The sequence below is a fragment of the Salvelinus alpinus genome, chromosome 17 (genome assembly GCF_045679555.1).
Source record: "Salvelinus alpinus chromosome 17, SLU_Salpinus.1, whole genome shotgun sequence".
Taxonomy (NCBI): Eukaryota; Metazoa; Chordata; class Actinopteri; order Salmoniformes; family Salmonidae; genus Salvelinus; species Salvelinus alpinus.
The window spans coordinates 18,916,854-18,935,722 of NC_092102.1; the positions used below are offsets into that span (position 1 = coordinate 18,916,854).

At 47.4% G+C, this 18,869-nt stretch overlaps 1 protein-coding gene across 1 annotated transcript in view; it reads right to left on the bottom strand.

The window, feature by feature from the left end:
* Positions 1-18,869, bottom strand: part of plxna2 (plexin A2) — a 321,281-nt gene that overhangs the window by 180,293 nt on the left and 122,119 nt on the right. The window contains exon 4 of the mRNA XM_071347743.1: positions 11,085-11,219. Within this exon, the coding sequence (XP_071203844.1) occupies positions 11,085-11,219 (135 nt within the window). The remainder of the gene's footprint in view (positions 1-11,084; positions 11,220-18,869) is intronic.

Here is an 18,869-nt window from a genome sequence, read left to right on the forward strand (position 1 = left end):
AGACCACCCTGGCATGGGACCTCCTCTGTTGACTAATATCAGACAGACCACCCTGGCATGGGACCTCCTCTGTTGACTAATATCAGACAGACCACCCTGGCATGGGACCTCCTCTGTTGACTAATATCAGACAGACCACCCTGGCATGGGACCTCCTCTATTGACTAAGATCACTAATAACCCATCTAAACCAGGAAGCTTGGTAAGGTCTCATTTCAGGCTATGGCTGTTAACTAGCAACCCTTTAACCGTCTTCAGCTGTATGGACAGAGCAGCCGTGGCTATTCAGCGAGTAGTCTTTCATTGACCTGAGCTTAGTGGGGAGGGTGGGGGTGTGGGGGGTGAGGAAAAGGGCAAAGGGGAAGCGGAAGAGGGGAGAAGGGGGAGACTGGGACCTCCGTGAGCCCTGCTCCCTCCTAATAATTCATGCGTTGATGAGGGCTGACAGGACGTGTGCTGCTATCAAATAATGAGGTTAGGATTGGACCATGGTTCCAGGGCACACATGCTGATTAACACTAATCCTGGCTTAAATCAATTAACAATGCATACTCAGGGATTTATGCTAATGAGCTAGCTGCTTTGTTAGCAGGGGTGAAGGAACTTGGTGACCGTGGCGTTCACACGTCAGACAGAGGAACGTGGCAGGAACATGGCTAACAAGACTAGGAGTGGCCTCTCGAAATAGAGAGTAGAAACACACATATGGCGTGTAAACACACTCAGCATGCACACACACACATAGCCGTTAGTCATACAGATGGATGCCACGCATCTCGTGACCCAATCAGCAGCCACCATCCCTAGGCTGACCCTGTTATGTGACCCCTGTGGTTTGATATACAATCTCAGCTAGCCTCTGACCCTCCATCCCCTGACCTAACCGACCAGAGAGAGCACAGACACTCTCAGTCTCACACACACACACACACACACACACACACACACACACACACACACACACACACACACACACACACACACACACACACACACACACACACACACACACACACACACACACACACACACACACACACACACACACACACACACACACACACACACAGCTGCAGGTTGCAGTGAGCAGTTAGCCGGGGGGATTGAAAATGATTTATATCGAATGAGATGCTAAATGGCTTCATCAATAAGGTGGGATGGCTGTATTGACGGGCATTTATCCTGGTTTGTCCAGGTGTCAATATCAACTGAAGTTGTCAGCCGGTCGGCCCTCACCCCTGCGGCAGCCAACCTGACCCCAGTACAGCCCTAACATAGCTAACATCTCAGATGAAGGATGATGCCACTTTATTAGGGACTGTTGTAGGAACAACTGACTGGCTGGCTGGCTTAACTGCTATAATGTAGTATAGTGTAGAGTAGAGTAATGTAGTATAGTGTAGTATAGTGTAGTGTAGTGTCGTGTAGTCTAGTGTCGTGTTGTCTAGTGTTGTGTAGTCTAGTGTCATGTAGTCTAGTGTCATGTAGTCTAGTCTAGTGTAGTCTAGTGGTGTGTAGTCTAGTGTAATCTAGTGTAGTGTGGTGTAGTGCAGCGTAGTGTAGTCTAGTGTAGTCTAGTGTAGTCTAGTGTAGTTTAGTCTAGTATATTGTAGTGTAGTGTAGTCTAGTGCAGTGTAGTCTAGTCTAGTGTTGTGTAGTCTAGTGTAGTCCAGTGTAGTGTTGTCTAGTTTTGTGTAGTACAGTGTACTGGTGTAGTGTAGGGTGTAGTGTAGTGTTGTAGTGTTGTGTAGTGTGTCCCAGGCCCATATGTTGTAAACAGAGGAGTACTAGTTGGGGTGACTACTCCCCTCACCTCCCCTCACTCTTGTACTTCCCATACGTGAACGTGTTGCGTGAACCATCATGGCTCAACCCCCACACATAGAGCTCTTTGTCCTTACCCCTTCTTCCATAAAAACACAGCCGCATGTATTTCATGGTCGCATGGCATCATACATGGCGTTACATTGTCAAATGTGTCGTGTAGTGGAAAGCCCATTTAAAACCAATGCAATCTCTAATATGGCTGTATGATTCCTGGTACTCAAATCATCATGGCTAGAAAACTCAACCATGTATGGACACAATTGAGGGATTAAGAATTCATCCATGAACCACTACAGGGATAGGATGCAGCTCCTATTCAAAAGACATTAACGGGGAATGACTGATGCACACATATATGTGTCCAAATGTGAGCCTTTTTTTTTGACACATATATTATATACAGTGCATTCGGAAAGTATTCAGACCCCTTAACTTTTTCCACATTTTGTTACATTACAGCCTTATTCTAAAAAGGATTACATCGTTTTCCTGCCTCATCAATCTATACACAATACCCCATAAAGCAAAAACATTAAAAAAATTTAAATATTACATTTACATAAATATTCAGACCCTTTACTCAGTACTTTGTTGAAGAACCTTTGGCAGCGACTACAGCCTTCTTCTTTGGTATGATGCTACAAGCTTGGCACATCTATATTTGGGGAGTTTCTCTAATTCTTCTCTGCAGATCCTCTCAAGCTCTGTCAGGTTGGATGGGGAGCGTAACTGCACAGATATTTTCAGGTCTCTCAAGAAATGTTTGATTAGGGTTCAAGTCTGGGCTCTGGCTGGGCCACTCAGGGACATTCAGAGACTCCTGCGTTGTCTTCCTGTTGGAAGAGCAACCTTCGCCCCAGTCTGAGGTCCTGAGCACACTGGAGCAGGTTTTCATCAAGGATCTCTCTGTACTTTGCTCCGTTCATCTTTCCCTCGATACTGACTAGTCTCCCAGTCCCTGCCTCTGAAAAACATCCTCACAGCATGATGCTGCCACCACCATGTTTCACCGTAGTGATGGTGCCAGGTTTCCTCCAGACATGACACTTGGCATTCATGCCAAAGATTTCAATCTATGTTTCATCTTGTTTCTCATGGTCTGAGAGTCCTTTAAGTGCCTTTTGGCAAACTCCAAGCACGCTGGCCTGTGCCTTTTACTGAGCAATGGCTTCCATCTGGCCACTCTACCATAAAGGCCTGATTGGTGGAGTGCTGCAGAGATGGTTGTCCTTCTGGAAGGTTCTCCCACCTCCACATAGGAACTCTGGAGCTCTGTCAGAGCGACCATCAGGTTATTGGTCACCTCCCTGACAAAGGCCCTTCTCCCCCGATTGCTCAGTTTGTCCGTGCGGCCAGTTCTAGGAAGATTCTTGGTGGTTACAAACTTCTTCCATTTAAGAATGATGGAGGCCACTGTGTTCTTGGGGACCTTCAATGCTGCAGACATTTGTTTGGAACCCTTCCCCAGAGCTGTGCCTCAACACAATCCTGTCTCGGAGCTCAACGGAAAATTCCTTCAACCTCATGGCTTGGTTTTTCCTCCGACATGCACTGTCAACTGTGGGACCTTATATAGACAGGTGTGTGCCTTTCCAAATCATGTCCAATCAATTGAATTTACCACAGATGGACTCCAATCAAGTTGTAGAAACACCTCAAGGATGATCAATGGAAACAGGATACACCTGATCTCAAGTTCGAGTATCATAGCAAAGGGTGTGAATACTTATGTAAATAAGGTATGTAACTTATTTTTTTTAAACTTGCAAGAAGACTCAAGGCTGTAATCGCTGCCAAAGGTACTTCAACAAAGTACTGAGTAAAGGGTCTGAATACTTATGTAAATAGAATATTTCAGTTTTTAAATTTTTTATACGTAGAATAAAAAAACTACAGTTTTTACTTTGTCATTATGGGGTATTGTGTGTAGATTGATGAGTAACAATTTTTATGTAATCAATTTTAGAATAAGGCAGTAACGTAACAAAATGTGGAAAAAGTCAAGGGGTCTGAATAATTTCCAAATGCACTGTATGAGCCTTATGAGGCTAGGTCACTGGAACAGTCTGAAAAGAGGCTTGATGATTCCAACACATTCCATTCCATTCTACGGTCTTTTGATTCTGTCCTGAAAGCAGCCGTCTGATTGTTCAACCCCTCTATTCTTGTGGTGAGAGCCTATTTAATGGCAGTTTTTGTACGGGGCCGGCAGGGTGACAGTGATGTGTGAGAGCCACGAGAGATCAGGGTCAATGGTCAAAACCCTCTACTTGTTCCCTTTCTGCGGCTAAAACAGCTGCCTTCTAACACGGCTGCTTCAGGTCAGAGCAGGGTCACGGGACGGAGATGGACAAGACCGGGTTGGAGGAGAGTGTGGAAGGGGCACTTGACTACAACCTCAGAGAAAGTGAGTGTGAGAGAGAGGAAGGAGAGGGCCAGTAGAGCTAAAGGAGAACGTGAATGGAGGGATAGAGGGAGAAGGAAAGACAGAGAGACCATTAACCACCAGTCTTTTGTCAAGCTGCCATCTTGACATCACTCACTATTCTTTGCCCTCTTTTGTTGGTCATTATTTTTTTTACTTTTCCCAGACTTCCCCTATCGCCCTACTGTATGTGCAGGTTATTGTTCCTGTTCTTGAATGCTCCAGAATGCAGGAATCACACTGAGCTAACATTCCAGACCTCAGCTCCTCTTCCTGGAGCTGCTGTCTGAAGAAGAGTTTAAAATAGAGTGGCTCGTTTTAAAGGCCAAGTCTAGTAGAGGAGGGAGGAGGAAGGAGGGAGGAGAGAGAGGAGAGGTGGAGATAGAGAGAGAGCAAGGGAGAGAGGAGAGAACGAGAGAGAGAGAGCGAAAGAGAGGCGCGAGAGAGTGGTGAGAGAGGGTAGAGAGAGCTCTTAAGAGAATATTAATGCTGCTTTGTTCTCATTAATCACATCCTCCTGTTCCATTTTGTTCCTGAGTCCTGCGCACGCACACACGCACGCACACACACACACACACACACACACGCACACACACACACACACACACACACACACACACACACACACACACACACACACACACACACACACACACACACACACACACACACACTTGAAGTGCACACCTCCCTCCCTCTTTAATGGCTGTGAGCCAATCCAATCTGCATGTGGTCTATATGGTGTAAACCTGGGAAACAAAAGACTCTCCAGGAACAGTGCTGCTTTACGGACGACTAGATTGGGCTCTGCTCTGCAACATCAGCCCTGCCTCTGCAGGATCACACCAGCCTAATATCAGCCCTTCTGCAGACGGTGTTTGCCCATTAACACATGAAATCACACTGTCATATGCACCAAGGTCTGGCATTCTAATGATCCAGTGGTGTGTCACCCTATCTAAGCCTGGCAGCAGAAGGTGTGAATAAATCCTATTTCCAATTTCTCCCGTCTTGATAACCACTGAACCCATTTCCTCCGAATGTCTTTACGCTGCTTAAACAAAGGTAAAGAAGAGTGGGGGGTTTGGGGATAGGGGATAGGGGATAGAGGGTGGATTGGGGGGGGCATTGAGCCCAAAATCCTACAAAAATAAATAAATATAAAAAGGAAATCATGCATGGATTTCAAATTTCACAGCTGAGCACTTGGGAGAAATTGCCAAGCTTGAAAAAAAATGAGGGAGTATTTTCTTTGCAAATGATCTCTGAGCTGTAATGTTGCCGATGTTACATGGTATGATGAGGGGGGGGGCATTCCCTGCTAAAGAGACTGTTCGAGAGTAACAGACAGCAGCACGTCTGTATGTGGCTGTAAAGAGGAGGGAGAGGATAGGCAGGGTCTAGCCTGTTAAAGGATAGTGTGTTATACAGGCCAGCTAGGTCTCTGTGGGTTAGTCACACCACTGGGACTCTCACAGTCCTCTTAATACAGAGGTGGACAAAAGAAAGCTGCTATTTCACTGGAACGAGCGTGAGTGTTAAGTGTACCTTTGGCAAACGTCCTAAAACATCATAAAATCAACACCTGGGCCCGTATCCATAAATCGTCTCATAGCAGGAGCTGATCAGCACTAGATGCTTTGTGAATACAGGCCATGAATTATTCTCCAGCCTACGTTTGTGACGGAATACTATACCATTAAAACAACAGACTAGTTCCTTGACTGTTTGTGTGTGTGTGTGTGTGTGTGTGTGTGTGTGTGTGTGTGTGTGTGTGTGTGTGTGTGTGTGTGTGTGTGTGTGTGTGTGTGTGTGTGTGTGTGTGTGTGTGTGTGTGTGTGTGTGCGTATCAGAACACTGTGTATAAACAACAGCCTAGTCCCTCTCCTCCACATGTGCTGTGGCTGCATCTGACTGATGTTTGGCTCTAATTGGTGTTTGGAGAAGCAGCCAGGGTAAATATAATGGTTTCTCCACAGGTATCACTTCTGAAAGCCCTCACATGTGAGATTTGGATTATTCCACATGAATCATTTATTGCTGAACACACCAGCCGGTTGACCACAGCAAAACGCACACACACACACCACACACACGACTAGGCACACACACACATACACACAAACTCACTCACACACACACACACGCATGCGCACGTGCACACACACACTAACACACCTCCCAGCCAGCGGCAGTCCGCCACAACGATAATAATCCGTCCAGTGACTCAACAGTGTGTGATGATGATATTGGGCCCATCACAATGACCATGAAAGGGCCTAATCAAAAAATAAATAATCCACCTTATAAAAGAGAATTCTTGATGGCCAGGTGATTGTCCTCTCTCTCCACTGCATCACATCGATAAAACCCACAACAAAGAGAACAAATACCCTGTAAGCGGCCCTGTGCAGCTCAGTGTGCGACTGGCAGTGTGTGTGTGTGTGTGAGTGTGTGTGTGTGTGTGTGTGTGTGTGTGTGTGTGTGTGTGTGTGTGTGTGTGTGCGTGTGTGAGTGTGTGTGTGTGTGTGTGTGTGTGTGTGTGTGTGTGTGTGTGTGTGTGTGTGTGTGTGTGTGTGCGCGCGCACCTCACTTTTGTTTCCCCACCTGGTGGCTATGCAAACAGAGCTAGTCTTATTCTGAGGCAGAGCACGTTCTCCCATGAGGAGAAGACAAACAGTAGCCAGCCAGTAACTAGTGGCTAGGTGAGGCAGGGTGGGACTGGCAGAACTAACACACTCCTGGATTTACATGTGGAGCCAGCGCCAGGTGTTTTTCAGCATAGAGATAAAATCACAGAGAGGCTTATCTCATAGATCCCCAATGCTCTAGAATGGACGAATTCGTCATCAGTCTAACAAAGGGATTATTCTATCTCTAGGTCTAACTGCTTTCCATACCTGTTTCAGGAGCCTCTATTGCTCCCAGAGCTGTTACAAGCCTCTTTGTATTGGGCTCTAGCTTGGCTCTAGCCTTCAGATGATGCAGTGTTTGATAGTGGTGCACACGTGTCAACTGTGTTATTCTGTTTGAAAAGGCAGTGCTGTTGATCAAATATAAAACACAGAGAAACGTGAGGCATTTCATCTTGAGACATTTCACATGATTTCAACACAAACTCATCAACCTCTCTTACACACACACGCACACTTCCATAGGGAAGGCTGTTCAGCTGAATATGCTAAAACAACTCTGACCTTTTCCTTCCATCGCTGCATTGGCCTTCAGCTCTCCTCCACATCACCATGGTTAAGTCCTAAAGGACACACTGTTCCCTATACAGTGCACTACTTTTGACCAGGGCAAGTATGTACAGAATAGGGTGCCATTCGGGACACGCAACCCATCACTGTATTATAACCCTATAAATAACTAGCACCACACCACAGACTTACTGACTGCACTGCTACTCCCCCTAACATGTGATCTGAGACACACACACGCGCGTTCCTCAAAGGATCTGCATGACGACGGCCTGACTGGAGACATACAGGGTCACTTTGTCTGAACGAGTCAGGGATCTCATCTCTAGCCCATGTGACACAATTCTTTATTGGTGTAACTTTGAAAGAGTCATTCAAGTGAAGACAAAGCTGGATGAATCTGGAGAAAAAAGGCATAAATATTTCCCTAGACAAAAGTAGGTGTCGGCCGGGCAGACGGAGGGAGCACCGTGATGTATGAATCAAATCAAATAACAGTGGTGAGTGTCTCCAGTCTGTCCTGTCAGTGATGATCCAGCACGCTGCACGCACACAGGCAAGGCACGCTCACACACACACACACTCACACTCACGACACACACACACACAAGACACACACACACACACACACACACACACACACACACACACACACACACACACACACACACACACACACACACACACACACACACACACACACACACACACACACACACACACACACACACACACACACACACACACACACACATCACTCCTGAAGAAAGGCAGCCATTCAGCCAGCTCTTTCATCAGTTCCAGCACACTGCCTCACATTGGACCAATCTGACTGGATCATTACTATGGTGGATGGTATTGTCATTAAAGCTGGAAAAACAAAAGCTAGTTTGAGATGGCACTACGATTTCAATTGATCGAATAAAAAAGAGACATTTGAGAAATGTGCGTGAGCGAGGGTGTGTGTGTGTGTGTGTGTGTGCGTGCGTGCGAGCGAGCGAGTGAGAGAGATGGAGAGTCCTTTGTAAGTGCTAGACAATGTCTTCTGAATACTCCTTAACAGAGTAAATGAACAGGGTCTATGCATATGCACTAGATGTAATCTATACTGTATAGTGAGAGAGAGGCTGGATGTAGAGGCACAAAGCATTTCGAAGACATTCATTTGAATATTGAATGTAGAGAGCAGTGTTCACAAGTGTGTGTAATTATAGCATTTGCGTGAGTGTGTGTGTGAAAGCCAGAGCCAGAACAGTATCAGAGAATCAATGCAAATAAGACCAGAGGTGTGTGTGTGTGTGTGTGTGTGTGTGTGTCTGTGTGTGTGTGTGTGTGTGTGTGTGTGTGTGTGTGTGTGTGTGTGTGTGTGTGTGTGTGTGTGTGTGTGTGTGTGTGTGTGTGTGTGTGTGTGTGTGTGTATAAGCGCTCCACACCTCCCACATCCTTCTCACCCCTGACACAACACACACAGAGGGGTGTGATGGAGATCTGTCTGAGAGGCCAGATCCTGGAGTGGGCTCCCTCTGCTCTCTGCAAACATTACCACCATGAGCCCAACACACACACACACCCACCCTCTTTCTCTCTCCCTCTCTGCCAGCCTCTTCATCCCTGCGCCAGACACACACACACACAGTCTCATTGTTATTCCGAGTAGGAAGCAACAACTGGAGCCAAATCTGTCCCCTCTCCACTCTTCAATTTGCTATCACCCCCCCCTCCCTTTTGTTTATCATCTACCTAAATCATGTGTTTCGCTTCCAACGCCTCGACGATGGAACAGGATGTCGTCTCTATCAGAGGCAACCCATGATGCTGAGGAGCTGTGATCACGGCATCATGTGGGCAGTGGACACAGTGGAATAAGGGTAGGGGTGTCAGTGTTACACGCTCTTCAAGGCTATGAGTCATTGTCAAGTGACTGGCTGTATACAATGTACAATGTTATTCACTATCAGTCGAGGGATGTTGCGGTAACGGTCCGGTCTGATGACGACCGTCACAGGTTTCCTCAGGCTATATTCTGTGGTAGCGGCGATAGGAGATGCTGTATCATTACGAAGTACTGATATGAGTCGCTGGACTACCCTGTACTAAGAAATGTTCTCCTTCCGCGTGTGAAAAGACAGGGTGTCACATAGAGAAGTCACAAGACAGATTATCACACTTTAGAGACACAGTCAGAACCTTGGCATGACGGTACGCTCAACCCACAGCCATGTCCCAACGAAGTAGGCCAGGGTAAGGCCGGATGGCAGTATTTGCTGAGTGTTACAGGAGAAATAGAAAGAGAGCGGGTAGGGAAGGACAGAGCGACAGAGATGGAGAAAGATCGGAAAGAGAGGAAGAGCTGGGGGTGTGTAGTATAGAGCGTGTCTGACTTGGGCTGAATCCTAATCCTGTTACTCTGTGAAGTGTGACTGTGGAGCAGAGAAGCAGCGCCGTTGAACATGCACGGCAACAAGCACGGCAACAAGTCAATGGCGGTGTGACGTCCTCATCCACATTCTCTACGCCCCCACTAGCACCTAGAGAGAGAGAGAGAGAGACAGGCGCCCACTGCCAAAATACGAGTGACATCAACAACAATGGACACATCACTACTCTTCTTCACTCATGACTGAGTGAAGGGAAGGACCCTACGGAGGCGACAAATCAAAGCCTGCACCGAGACCAAAGCACAACTGGAAGACACTCTAAAATACATCAGCACCAATCAGCAGCCTAGCAACGTACACTGGGCATGTGCAGGAATCAACCAAATCAGGGATGCCCATTCCTTTGCTTTCCTGATCATGTGACTAGAGGAGACTACAGGGGCTGTTGGTGATGGCAGGTCGTCTAGATAGAGTAGCCAGAAGCTAGCTACCAGGGTATTCCAGTCTTGCCATATACAGAGCCAGTCTCCTTCCTTGTGTGACCTGCCTCAGTCCCTCCTCGGGCCCAGTGGAGGCCAGTTGGTTTCTCTTTAAAGGTAGGAGGAGAGGAGAGACAGTCATCTGTCACCTCTGTATGACAACGTAATGCTGTGTAGCCGGATGTCTTTGAGGCTCTGCTCTCTTCTCCTCTGAGCCTGTTTAATATGAGGGCCTATTGATGGCTATCTGCTATCAGCTGCTGCTGTGGTGGCCACGCTTTGTCACTTCATTAGAAGTGTGGTGACGGGGTGACCTTGCACTTTGTCTCCTCCTCCTCACTCCTCCAGCTGTCTCTCTTCCCCTCATCACTCACTCTTTCTTCTTACCACGCAGCCAGCCAGCCAGCCAGCCAGTTCCCTATGCTCTGTCTCCTCCATCTCTCTCTCTCTCTCTCCCTCCCTCTCTACCCTCATCCCTACATCCCTCTCCTTCCTACATTACCAGATACTGTCACCCCCCCCCACACCGCTTGCGTGCCACCCTGGTTACTTATAGTGCCACACAAAGGGGTGGGGGGGGGGGGGGGGGGGGGGCTATCAGAGCGTGCAAACACACATACACACACACACTTTGCCGTGTCATTATCAATGCTGCTTGATATCAGCTGTACGTGCAGTCACAATGTACCCCTGTGACCTGTCTTCTACCGAACAGCAGCATTGTGTGTATGTGTGCGTGTGCGTCAATGTGTGTGTGTGTGGCTTTACTCACCTGTTTCTCTGACATGACGTAGAGGTAGTTGTGGTCCAGAGAGAAGGCCATGTCTCTGAGGATGGGGCTGCCGTCCTTGATGACCAGCTTCGTCTCATACTGCACCCCACCGTGAGGAGGACCGTCCACACGGATCTGACCGGACAGAGAGACACACAAAGGGTTAACATTCCTGTAATAAACACACGATGACTGACGGAGAGACAGAGACACACTGAGGTTAGATGTTACTGTGTTGTATGAAAAAGTAAATATGATGGCAGTATAGCATTTCAAATGGCCTCAATATAGATATATTGTCTCAAACATGACATTGGGGATCTCAATGTTAAATACACATGCTAGGATTTTGTCTTTTTTTCTGACATTGGTGTAGGTCATTAGCACATATATGAACCTCTGATTGAAAACACATCGCCACAGTGTAAAAACGCTCTAATGTCAACAAAGGTTGCCACTTCCCAAATAAAGGTTGCCACTTCCCAAATAAAGGTTGCCACTTCCCAAATAAAGGTTGCCACTTCCCAAATAAAGGTTGCCACTTCCCAAATAAAGGTTGCCACTTCCCAAATAAAGGTTGCCACTTCCCAAATAAAGGTGACAGTAAATCTCCGGAGGGACCATGGGATCCTGGCGACTGGCGGTGGGGTGAGAGAGAGATAGCTGTGTGATGTCACATGTCACGTGTCGCTGTGGTAACATGAAAGCTGATGGCTCTATCATCTGTTGGGCCCCTCCTTCCTCTCTATCCCCGTATATCTATTCCCAGGGTGACAGGCCCAAAGAGCACCTCGGCCCCACAACGAAACCCTCACCCCTACCGCACCCCCCAGCCCCACCCGAGGGGGTCGTCTCAAGGGCACATGTCTGTCATGAGAAGGTCCTCCGGGAGGAGGGGCGAGGGTGGTGGTGGAGGGGGCGGTTATAGGGGCCAAACACAATAGAACAAAGGTGAAGGAAGTTGAACTACAGCCCTGATTCATTGCCTCAAAGCCTAGAGGTTAGCCAGGGTTAGCCAGGTCCATAGAGCCGGGCCGTATGGTTCCGTATGGGTGAGCACAGCTCAAAGACTGAATAGCTTCTGAACAGAAGCTGAATGTGAAAACCAGCGGTTCCATTCCATGTCAGTCCTGACCCTCACCCTGCCTAGCAGCAGCGTAATGCAAACACAAGCCTAGTAGCAGAGCTACATATGTGAAAACCATACGCACCAGGCAGGATGTGGGGGAGGCGCCCGCCCATCCTTAATCTGGTTACTGACATTTACATTTACGGCAGAGAGGGAGATGGAGAATGAAAATCATAAAAGCAAATATGTTAATCCATAAAGCATGAGGGAGACATGCCGTGAGTACATGCTGTGAGATGATGCTGTTGACCCGGGATGAGTGTGTGTGTGTGTCTTAATCTGTGTGTGTGAGAGTGTGAGAGAGAGAGAGAGAGAGAGAGAGAGAGAGAGAGAGAGAGAGAGAGAGAGAGAGAGAGAGAGAGAGAGAGAGAGAGAAAGACAGCGTTTGTGTGTGTGTTGGGCTCATGGTGGTAATGTTTGCAGAGAGCAGAGGGAGCCCACTCCAGGATCTGGCCTCTCAAACAGATCTCCATGCGCGTGTGAGAAAGTGAGTCTGTATTTGTGTGTGTGTGTTTGTGTGTGTGTGTGAGCGAGCGAGCGAGCGAGAGTAGGTGTGTGTGTGTGTGCGTGTTTGTGTGGATGTGTGAGAGAGTAGGTGTGTGTTTATGTGTGTTTGTGTGCGAGAGAGAGTAGGTATGTGTGTATTTGTGTGTGTGTGTGTGTGAGAGAGAGAGAGAGAGAGAGAGAGAGAGAGAGAGAGAGAGAGAGAGTAGGTGTGTGTGTGTGTGTGTGTGTGTGTGTGTGTGTGTGTGTGTGTGTGTGTGTGTGTGTGTGTGTGTGTGTGTGTGTGTGTGTGTGTGTGTGTGTGTGTGTGTGTTTGTCTGAAGGGACTAGCTCTCTCTCTGTCAGCTGGCTGTGTTGTGCTGTGTGTCTGCAGCCACAGGAGACCACTAGATAACTCTGACCTTCCACACACAATGTCTGCACTTGATCTGAATCATATCACTATCACAGAACACACACTGTCCAGGGAGCACTGAACACACACACACACACAAACACACACACACACACACACACACACACACACACACACACACACACACACACACACACACACACACACACACACACACACACACACACACACACACACACACACACACACGCACGCACGCACACACACACACACACACCTTTGACAGTCCACCCCTCTGCTCCCTGTCCCCGTCCCCCTGCCCACTACAGAAGACCCCGATACACACAAACATACACACACAGCTGTTTTTCACATTAAGGATGTGTATGGATAGACGGATGCTGTTCTGTAGAGGTACTAAACTCCCCCATGATACACTCCACGAGTAGGGAAAACCATTCCAGGCACGCAGCTTGTGAGGTAAAGTACTTGAACATCTCCCTTGACATTGTCAGATAGAGGCACTTTACAGAGAGATAGAGAGTAAGGTGGAGTGACAGAGAGAGAGGTGGAGAGAGAGAGAGGTGGAGAAAGAGAGAGAGAGGTGGAGTGATAGAGAGAGCGGTGGAGAGAGAGAGAGGACTTTAAGCAGGTAATGGAGGAAGCAGAGCTTGGGGCTGAGTGTACTGTAGCGGTGAGGTACAGTAGAGAGTGAACACTGAAGTAGGGCTGATGCCAGTGGACTTCTATCCAAAAAGAGAAAGCTTTCCTCTCTCCCACATCTAACCTCACTGTAGGTCTGACAATCTCCCTTTCCCTCTCACCTACTCTCTCAGCATGATTTCCTCATACACTCACACTGGAAAGCTGCTCAGTCCATCTTGACCCCTCAATTATTTATCTATAGGCTATTGGGAGAGAGTTTCTAATGGTTAAATGTACCACCCTTACTCTCCTCTCCTTTCCCCATCCCCTGTCTCCTCCCCACTCCTCTCCCTCCGTGGGTATTACACTCCCTCCTTTACAGAAACTCCCTCTGCTGAGCCAATGTGAACCTGAAGGCCCCCGAGTACTACCACTTCCCTTTCCCTGGCCTCATGTCAACACCTCAGCCATTACCAACCCACTGTAGGCCACCTCTCTCTCCCCGGTGCTGAGAGCAGAACCATAGGAAAAGAGGCAGGGACACAGATGAAGATGGATGAGACTGTTCGAAAAACACTGTACATGTGTGAAAACGGTTAGACCTTCAGCAGACCATTGTTCATAGGAACACACCAAAGCTATGGGGCCATGCAAACTGTTAGCTAGCTAAAGGTTCATTTTAGTTTCACAATCATGAACCTTGTTTGCTGACCTAGAGTTGACTTCTGGACAGACTGGGGTGCATTCATACATACTAAATGGCATACATACTATGACAGCGAGAGCACTAACGGAAGAAGTTTACAGGGGGAAACTGGGGTAGAAATAAGTGTTTAGGTTGCACTCAACTGTCTCATTGGTCAGCTAGAACACTACGAATGAGAGCATGAACGGGAGCAATGACTGTGGAGAGTGCAACCGTTCAGTCTCTCCATTCACCCGCTGGAGAGGAGAAACCCTACCAGTGTCCTCTACTCACTATACCATATGCAGAACCAGCTCAGGACCATGAAAGCAGGGGGTAGAGGGGGGTCTGTGGCAGGGGCTTCTGAAGCCCTGGTCCCATAGGGGCCCCTGCCAGCTGGGCTCTTTTGATTCGGGCATGTAATCACCCTGGAAAAGGTTTTGAAGATTGACCAAACTCCAATTCAAACTGCTCTTCTCTGCTTTCCCCTCTCGAGTTGGGAGGAAGTCTGCCAGGGTCTGGTTCACTGAGTGTGGCTGACTGGGCACAGCAATTTGTCTATGGAAAAGGCTGAATAAATCCAGGGGAAAAGTGCAATGAATGTGTGTAGAGGAAACGGGATGACGTTCTGTTCGCTAAGTTCACTCTATAAATACAACATATTACAAATTATGAATGCATTTGATATACAAACCGTTTAGATTCCTCTGAACATACAGTATTGGGCTTCTAGAAGAACATGTATTCCTAGACGTGTAGCACTTAGCAAGGAGAAGTGTAGCACTTAGCAAGGAGAAGTGTAGCACTTAGCAAGGAGATATGTAGCATATAGCAAGGAGATATGTAGCACTTAGCAATGAGATATGTAGCACTAGCAAGGAGACATGTAGCACTAGCAAGGAGACATGTAGCACTTAGCAAGGAGATATGTAGCACTTAGCAAGGAGTCATGTAGCACTTAGCAAGGAGTCATGTAGCACTTAGCATGGAGAAGTGTAGCACTTAGCAAGGAGATATGTAGCACTTAGCAAGGAGATATGTAGCACATAGCAAGGAGAAGTGTAGCACTTAGCAAGGAGCCATGTAGCACTTAGCAAGGAGCCATGTAGCACTTAGCAAGGAGACATGTAGGACTTAGCAAGGAGACATGTAGCACTTAGCAAGGAGAAGTGTAGCACTTAGCAAGGAGACATGTAGCACTTAGCATGGAGAAGTGTAGCACTTAGCAAGGAGTCATGTAGCACTAAGCAAGGAGACATGTAGCACTTAGCAAGGAGTCATGTAGCACTTAGCAAGGATATATGTAGCACTTAGCAAGGAGATATGTAGCACTTAGCAAGGAGATATGTAGCACTAGCAAGGAGACATGTAGCACTAGCAAGGAGACATATAGCACTTAGCAAGGAGATATGTAGCACTTAGCAAGGAGTCATGTAGCACTTAGCAAGGAGTCATGTAGCACTTAGCATGGAGAAGTGTAGCACTTAGCAAGGAGATATGTAGCACTTAGCAAGGAGTCATGTAGCACTTAGCAAGGAGTCATGTAGCACTTAGCATGGAGAAGTGTAGCACTTAGCATGGAGAAGTGTAGCACTTAGCAAGGAGTCATGTAGAACTTAGCAAGGAGTCATGTAGCACTTAGCAAGGAGTCATGTAGCACTTAGCAAGGAGATATGTAGCACTTAGCAAGGAGACATGTAGCACTTAGCAAGGAGACATGTAGCACATTGAAAGAGACTCATTTAACTTCTGGATTTGAACATGGAAATATGTTTAGTAGCGAAACATTGGCAGTAAAGATGGTCTCGTTGGTCTAGTAGTCTGGTGCATCCAATTTGTGATGAGATGCTGCTTATCTATGACATTCAAGAACCTCCTCCAGCTCGAACACATACGATTCTCCTTGTCTTAATGATGCAGCTGTGTACAAAACCGAAAGTAAAAGATGCAAAACTATGAACGAGAAGCATAGAAATAGCGTAGATAGAACATATCTACCGCTTCTTATACTTGCTTTCAATGAGATTGACAGATAATAACTCACATTTCTATGTGAATTTGGTCGGGTCTCCCAAAAAGTTACATATTGCAGCTTTAAAGACACCTTTTCATTTAAACAGCATTAAACTATACAGATACAGTGCTTATTAAACACATTTCTGTCACATTTGGATGTAAAACTATTTTCCATCTCCAGCCGTCAATGAGGTTAGTGTTTGTGTGAACTAGATGTAATACATTTCCTGTGGTATATCTGTGCCAACACTAACAGGCATACTGAGGGTGACTGGCGGTGAATGTGCTGCACTCCAATACTAACAACCATAGAATTATTACTTTATACGATTATAAATCTATTTATATTACCACAACCAAGATGGTGGTGCAGACTGCATCCCATACACTTCTACCAGACTACAGGAGAATTTCCCAACAGTTATCTGTTGAGGAGATTATATAAATTAGTTAGAAGCATAAACAATGCATCAGTATACTACATGTAGGGCCAGCACCTAGTGAGAGAGCTAGCTGACAGAGAGAAGAATCTCCAGGCTTGAGGAGAATCTCCCAGAACAATCTGTTGAGGAGACTATGGGTTAGCTGACTCAGCTGGGTGTATAGAGCCAGCAGCTCCCAGTGAGAGAGTTGACTGAGAGAACAGAGCAGAGCATAGCAGGAACCCCACCACACCACTGTAATCTGTCCCGCAGCTGGCCTACAGTATCTAGCCTCCAATCTAATTCTGCACTAATCCATTCTCACCCTGTTCAACTGTTGTGGCGATAAAGTAGATAGGAGAGATAGGATAGGCGCTCAGCTGAGGCTGCCTGGGCTTTATCTGCCTGATCCACGCCACACACTGGATTAGATTCCATAAAAGCATACGACTGTGTCCCAAATGGCACCCTATTCCCTACATAGTGTACGACTTCTGACCAGGGCCCATAAGGTGCCATTTGGCATGCTCTTCCAAGCACAGTGCCCACGTGACCCTAATAGTGACCCACCCAGCGGATCTCTGCCAGGGCTCAGGTGTTACCATTGTTACCCAGACAGCCACACAGACACGGGCTAGAGGGGGTTGAGAGAAGGGAACAGCCCAAATAAGGCCTGACTAATCAATCCTATTTCATCTGATGGAGACCAATGGTGCAATATCACGCAATAGAATAGACGTGATCTGTGATGTGGTTTATCCTCCCAGGGAGCCTGATAATAACCGATGGGCTTTAGCAGCATCACTGCGAGAGGCAATGGAGCTCGTCTGAAAGCCTCCATGGTTTGATGGTCCTGTGTGATGGCCCACTGCAGTGATCAGCACTCAGTCAGTGTTCTCTGCTCTGGTCTATGTGAATGAAAAGCCTAGTTAGTCTGTTCTGCTCTACCATGTGAATGAGAGGCCAGGCTATCTGACCTGTGTGTCCCAGCCCTAGCCAGTCTGTGAGCCCACGTGTCTGGGTGAGAGGAGCGGGACACCTGGGTGTGAGGTGTGTGCTGATGGCTCCATCCTGGCCCCCGGGGCCCTGGCTGATGGATGTGGCCACATCATCACATCTTTGGGGGAGAGGGAGAGCTCCTCAAGACCGGTGCCCCGGGGGAGTGTCACCCTGGGGTGAAATTCATCGCCCACACACCAGGAGTAAGGAGCCATGGCCGTGCCACACTACCACCTCCTCGCCCCTGAACCATCCAGCGCCACATCCTTACTTCAACTCCACACACACGCACGCACGCACGCACGCACGCACGCACGCACGCACGCACACACACACACACACACACACACACACACACACACACACACACACACACACACACACACACACACACACACACACACACACACACACACACACACGCACACACACGCACACACACACACACACATACATACACACCTACAGTTTCCATCAATTCACCCAGGGCAGGACAGGACAGCTGAACACTGAGCTACAGCTAGATTCACTTCCTCTATCACCTCATACGTCCCTCCTGGAAGTCCCTCTTGAAATGTAGCAGACTCCTTTGTATTTCTTTACTTCAGGTGGAATGGAGGGAGGGTGGATAATAGTATTTATTTCGCATCTCTCTCTCTCTAAAACACATATGCGTGAGCACACACACAAGCACGCACAAACATTCACAATCTCTCTCTCTCGCTCTCTAAAACACATGAGCACGTGCACTCACACAAACGCTCCCAATCTCTTTCTCTGTCTCTCTCAAACCAGCTGGGAGAAGACCTGAGCTCCTCTCTGCCTGGATAACACATCTAATTCATCATCAGTGTCAGCCGGAACAATTCTGCCATCAGCAGAATCTAAAAATGTTATGTGTGTGTTCTCTGTCTGTCTGTCTGTGTGTGTGTGTGTGTTTGTGTGTGTGTGTGTGTGTGTTTGTGTGTGTGTGTGTGTGTGTGTGTGTGTGTGTGTGTGTGTGTGTGTGTGTGTGTGTGTGTGTGTGTGT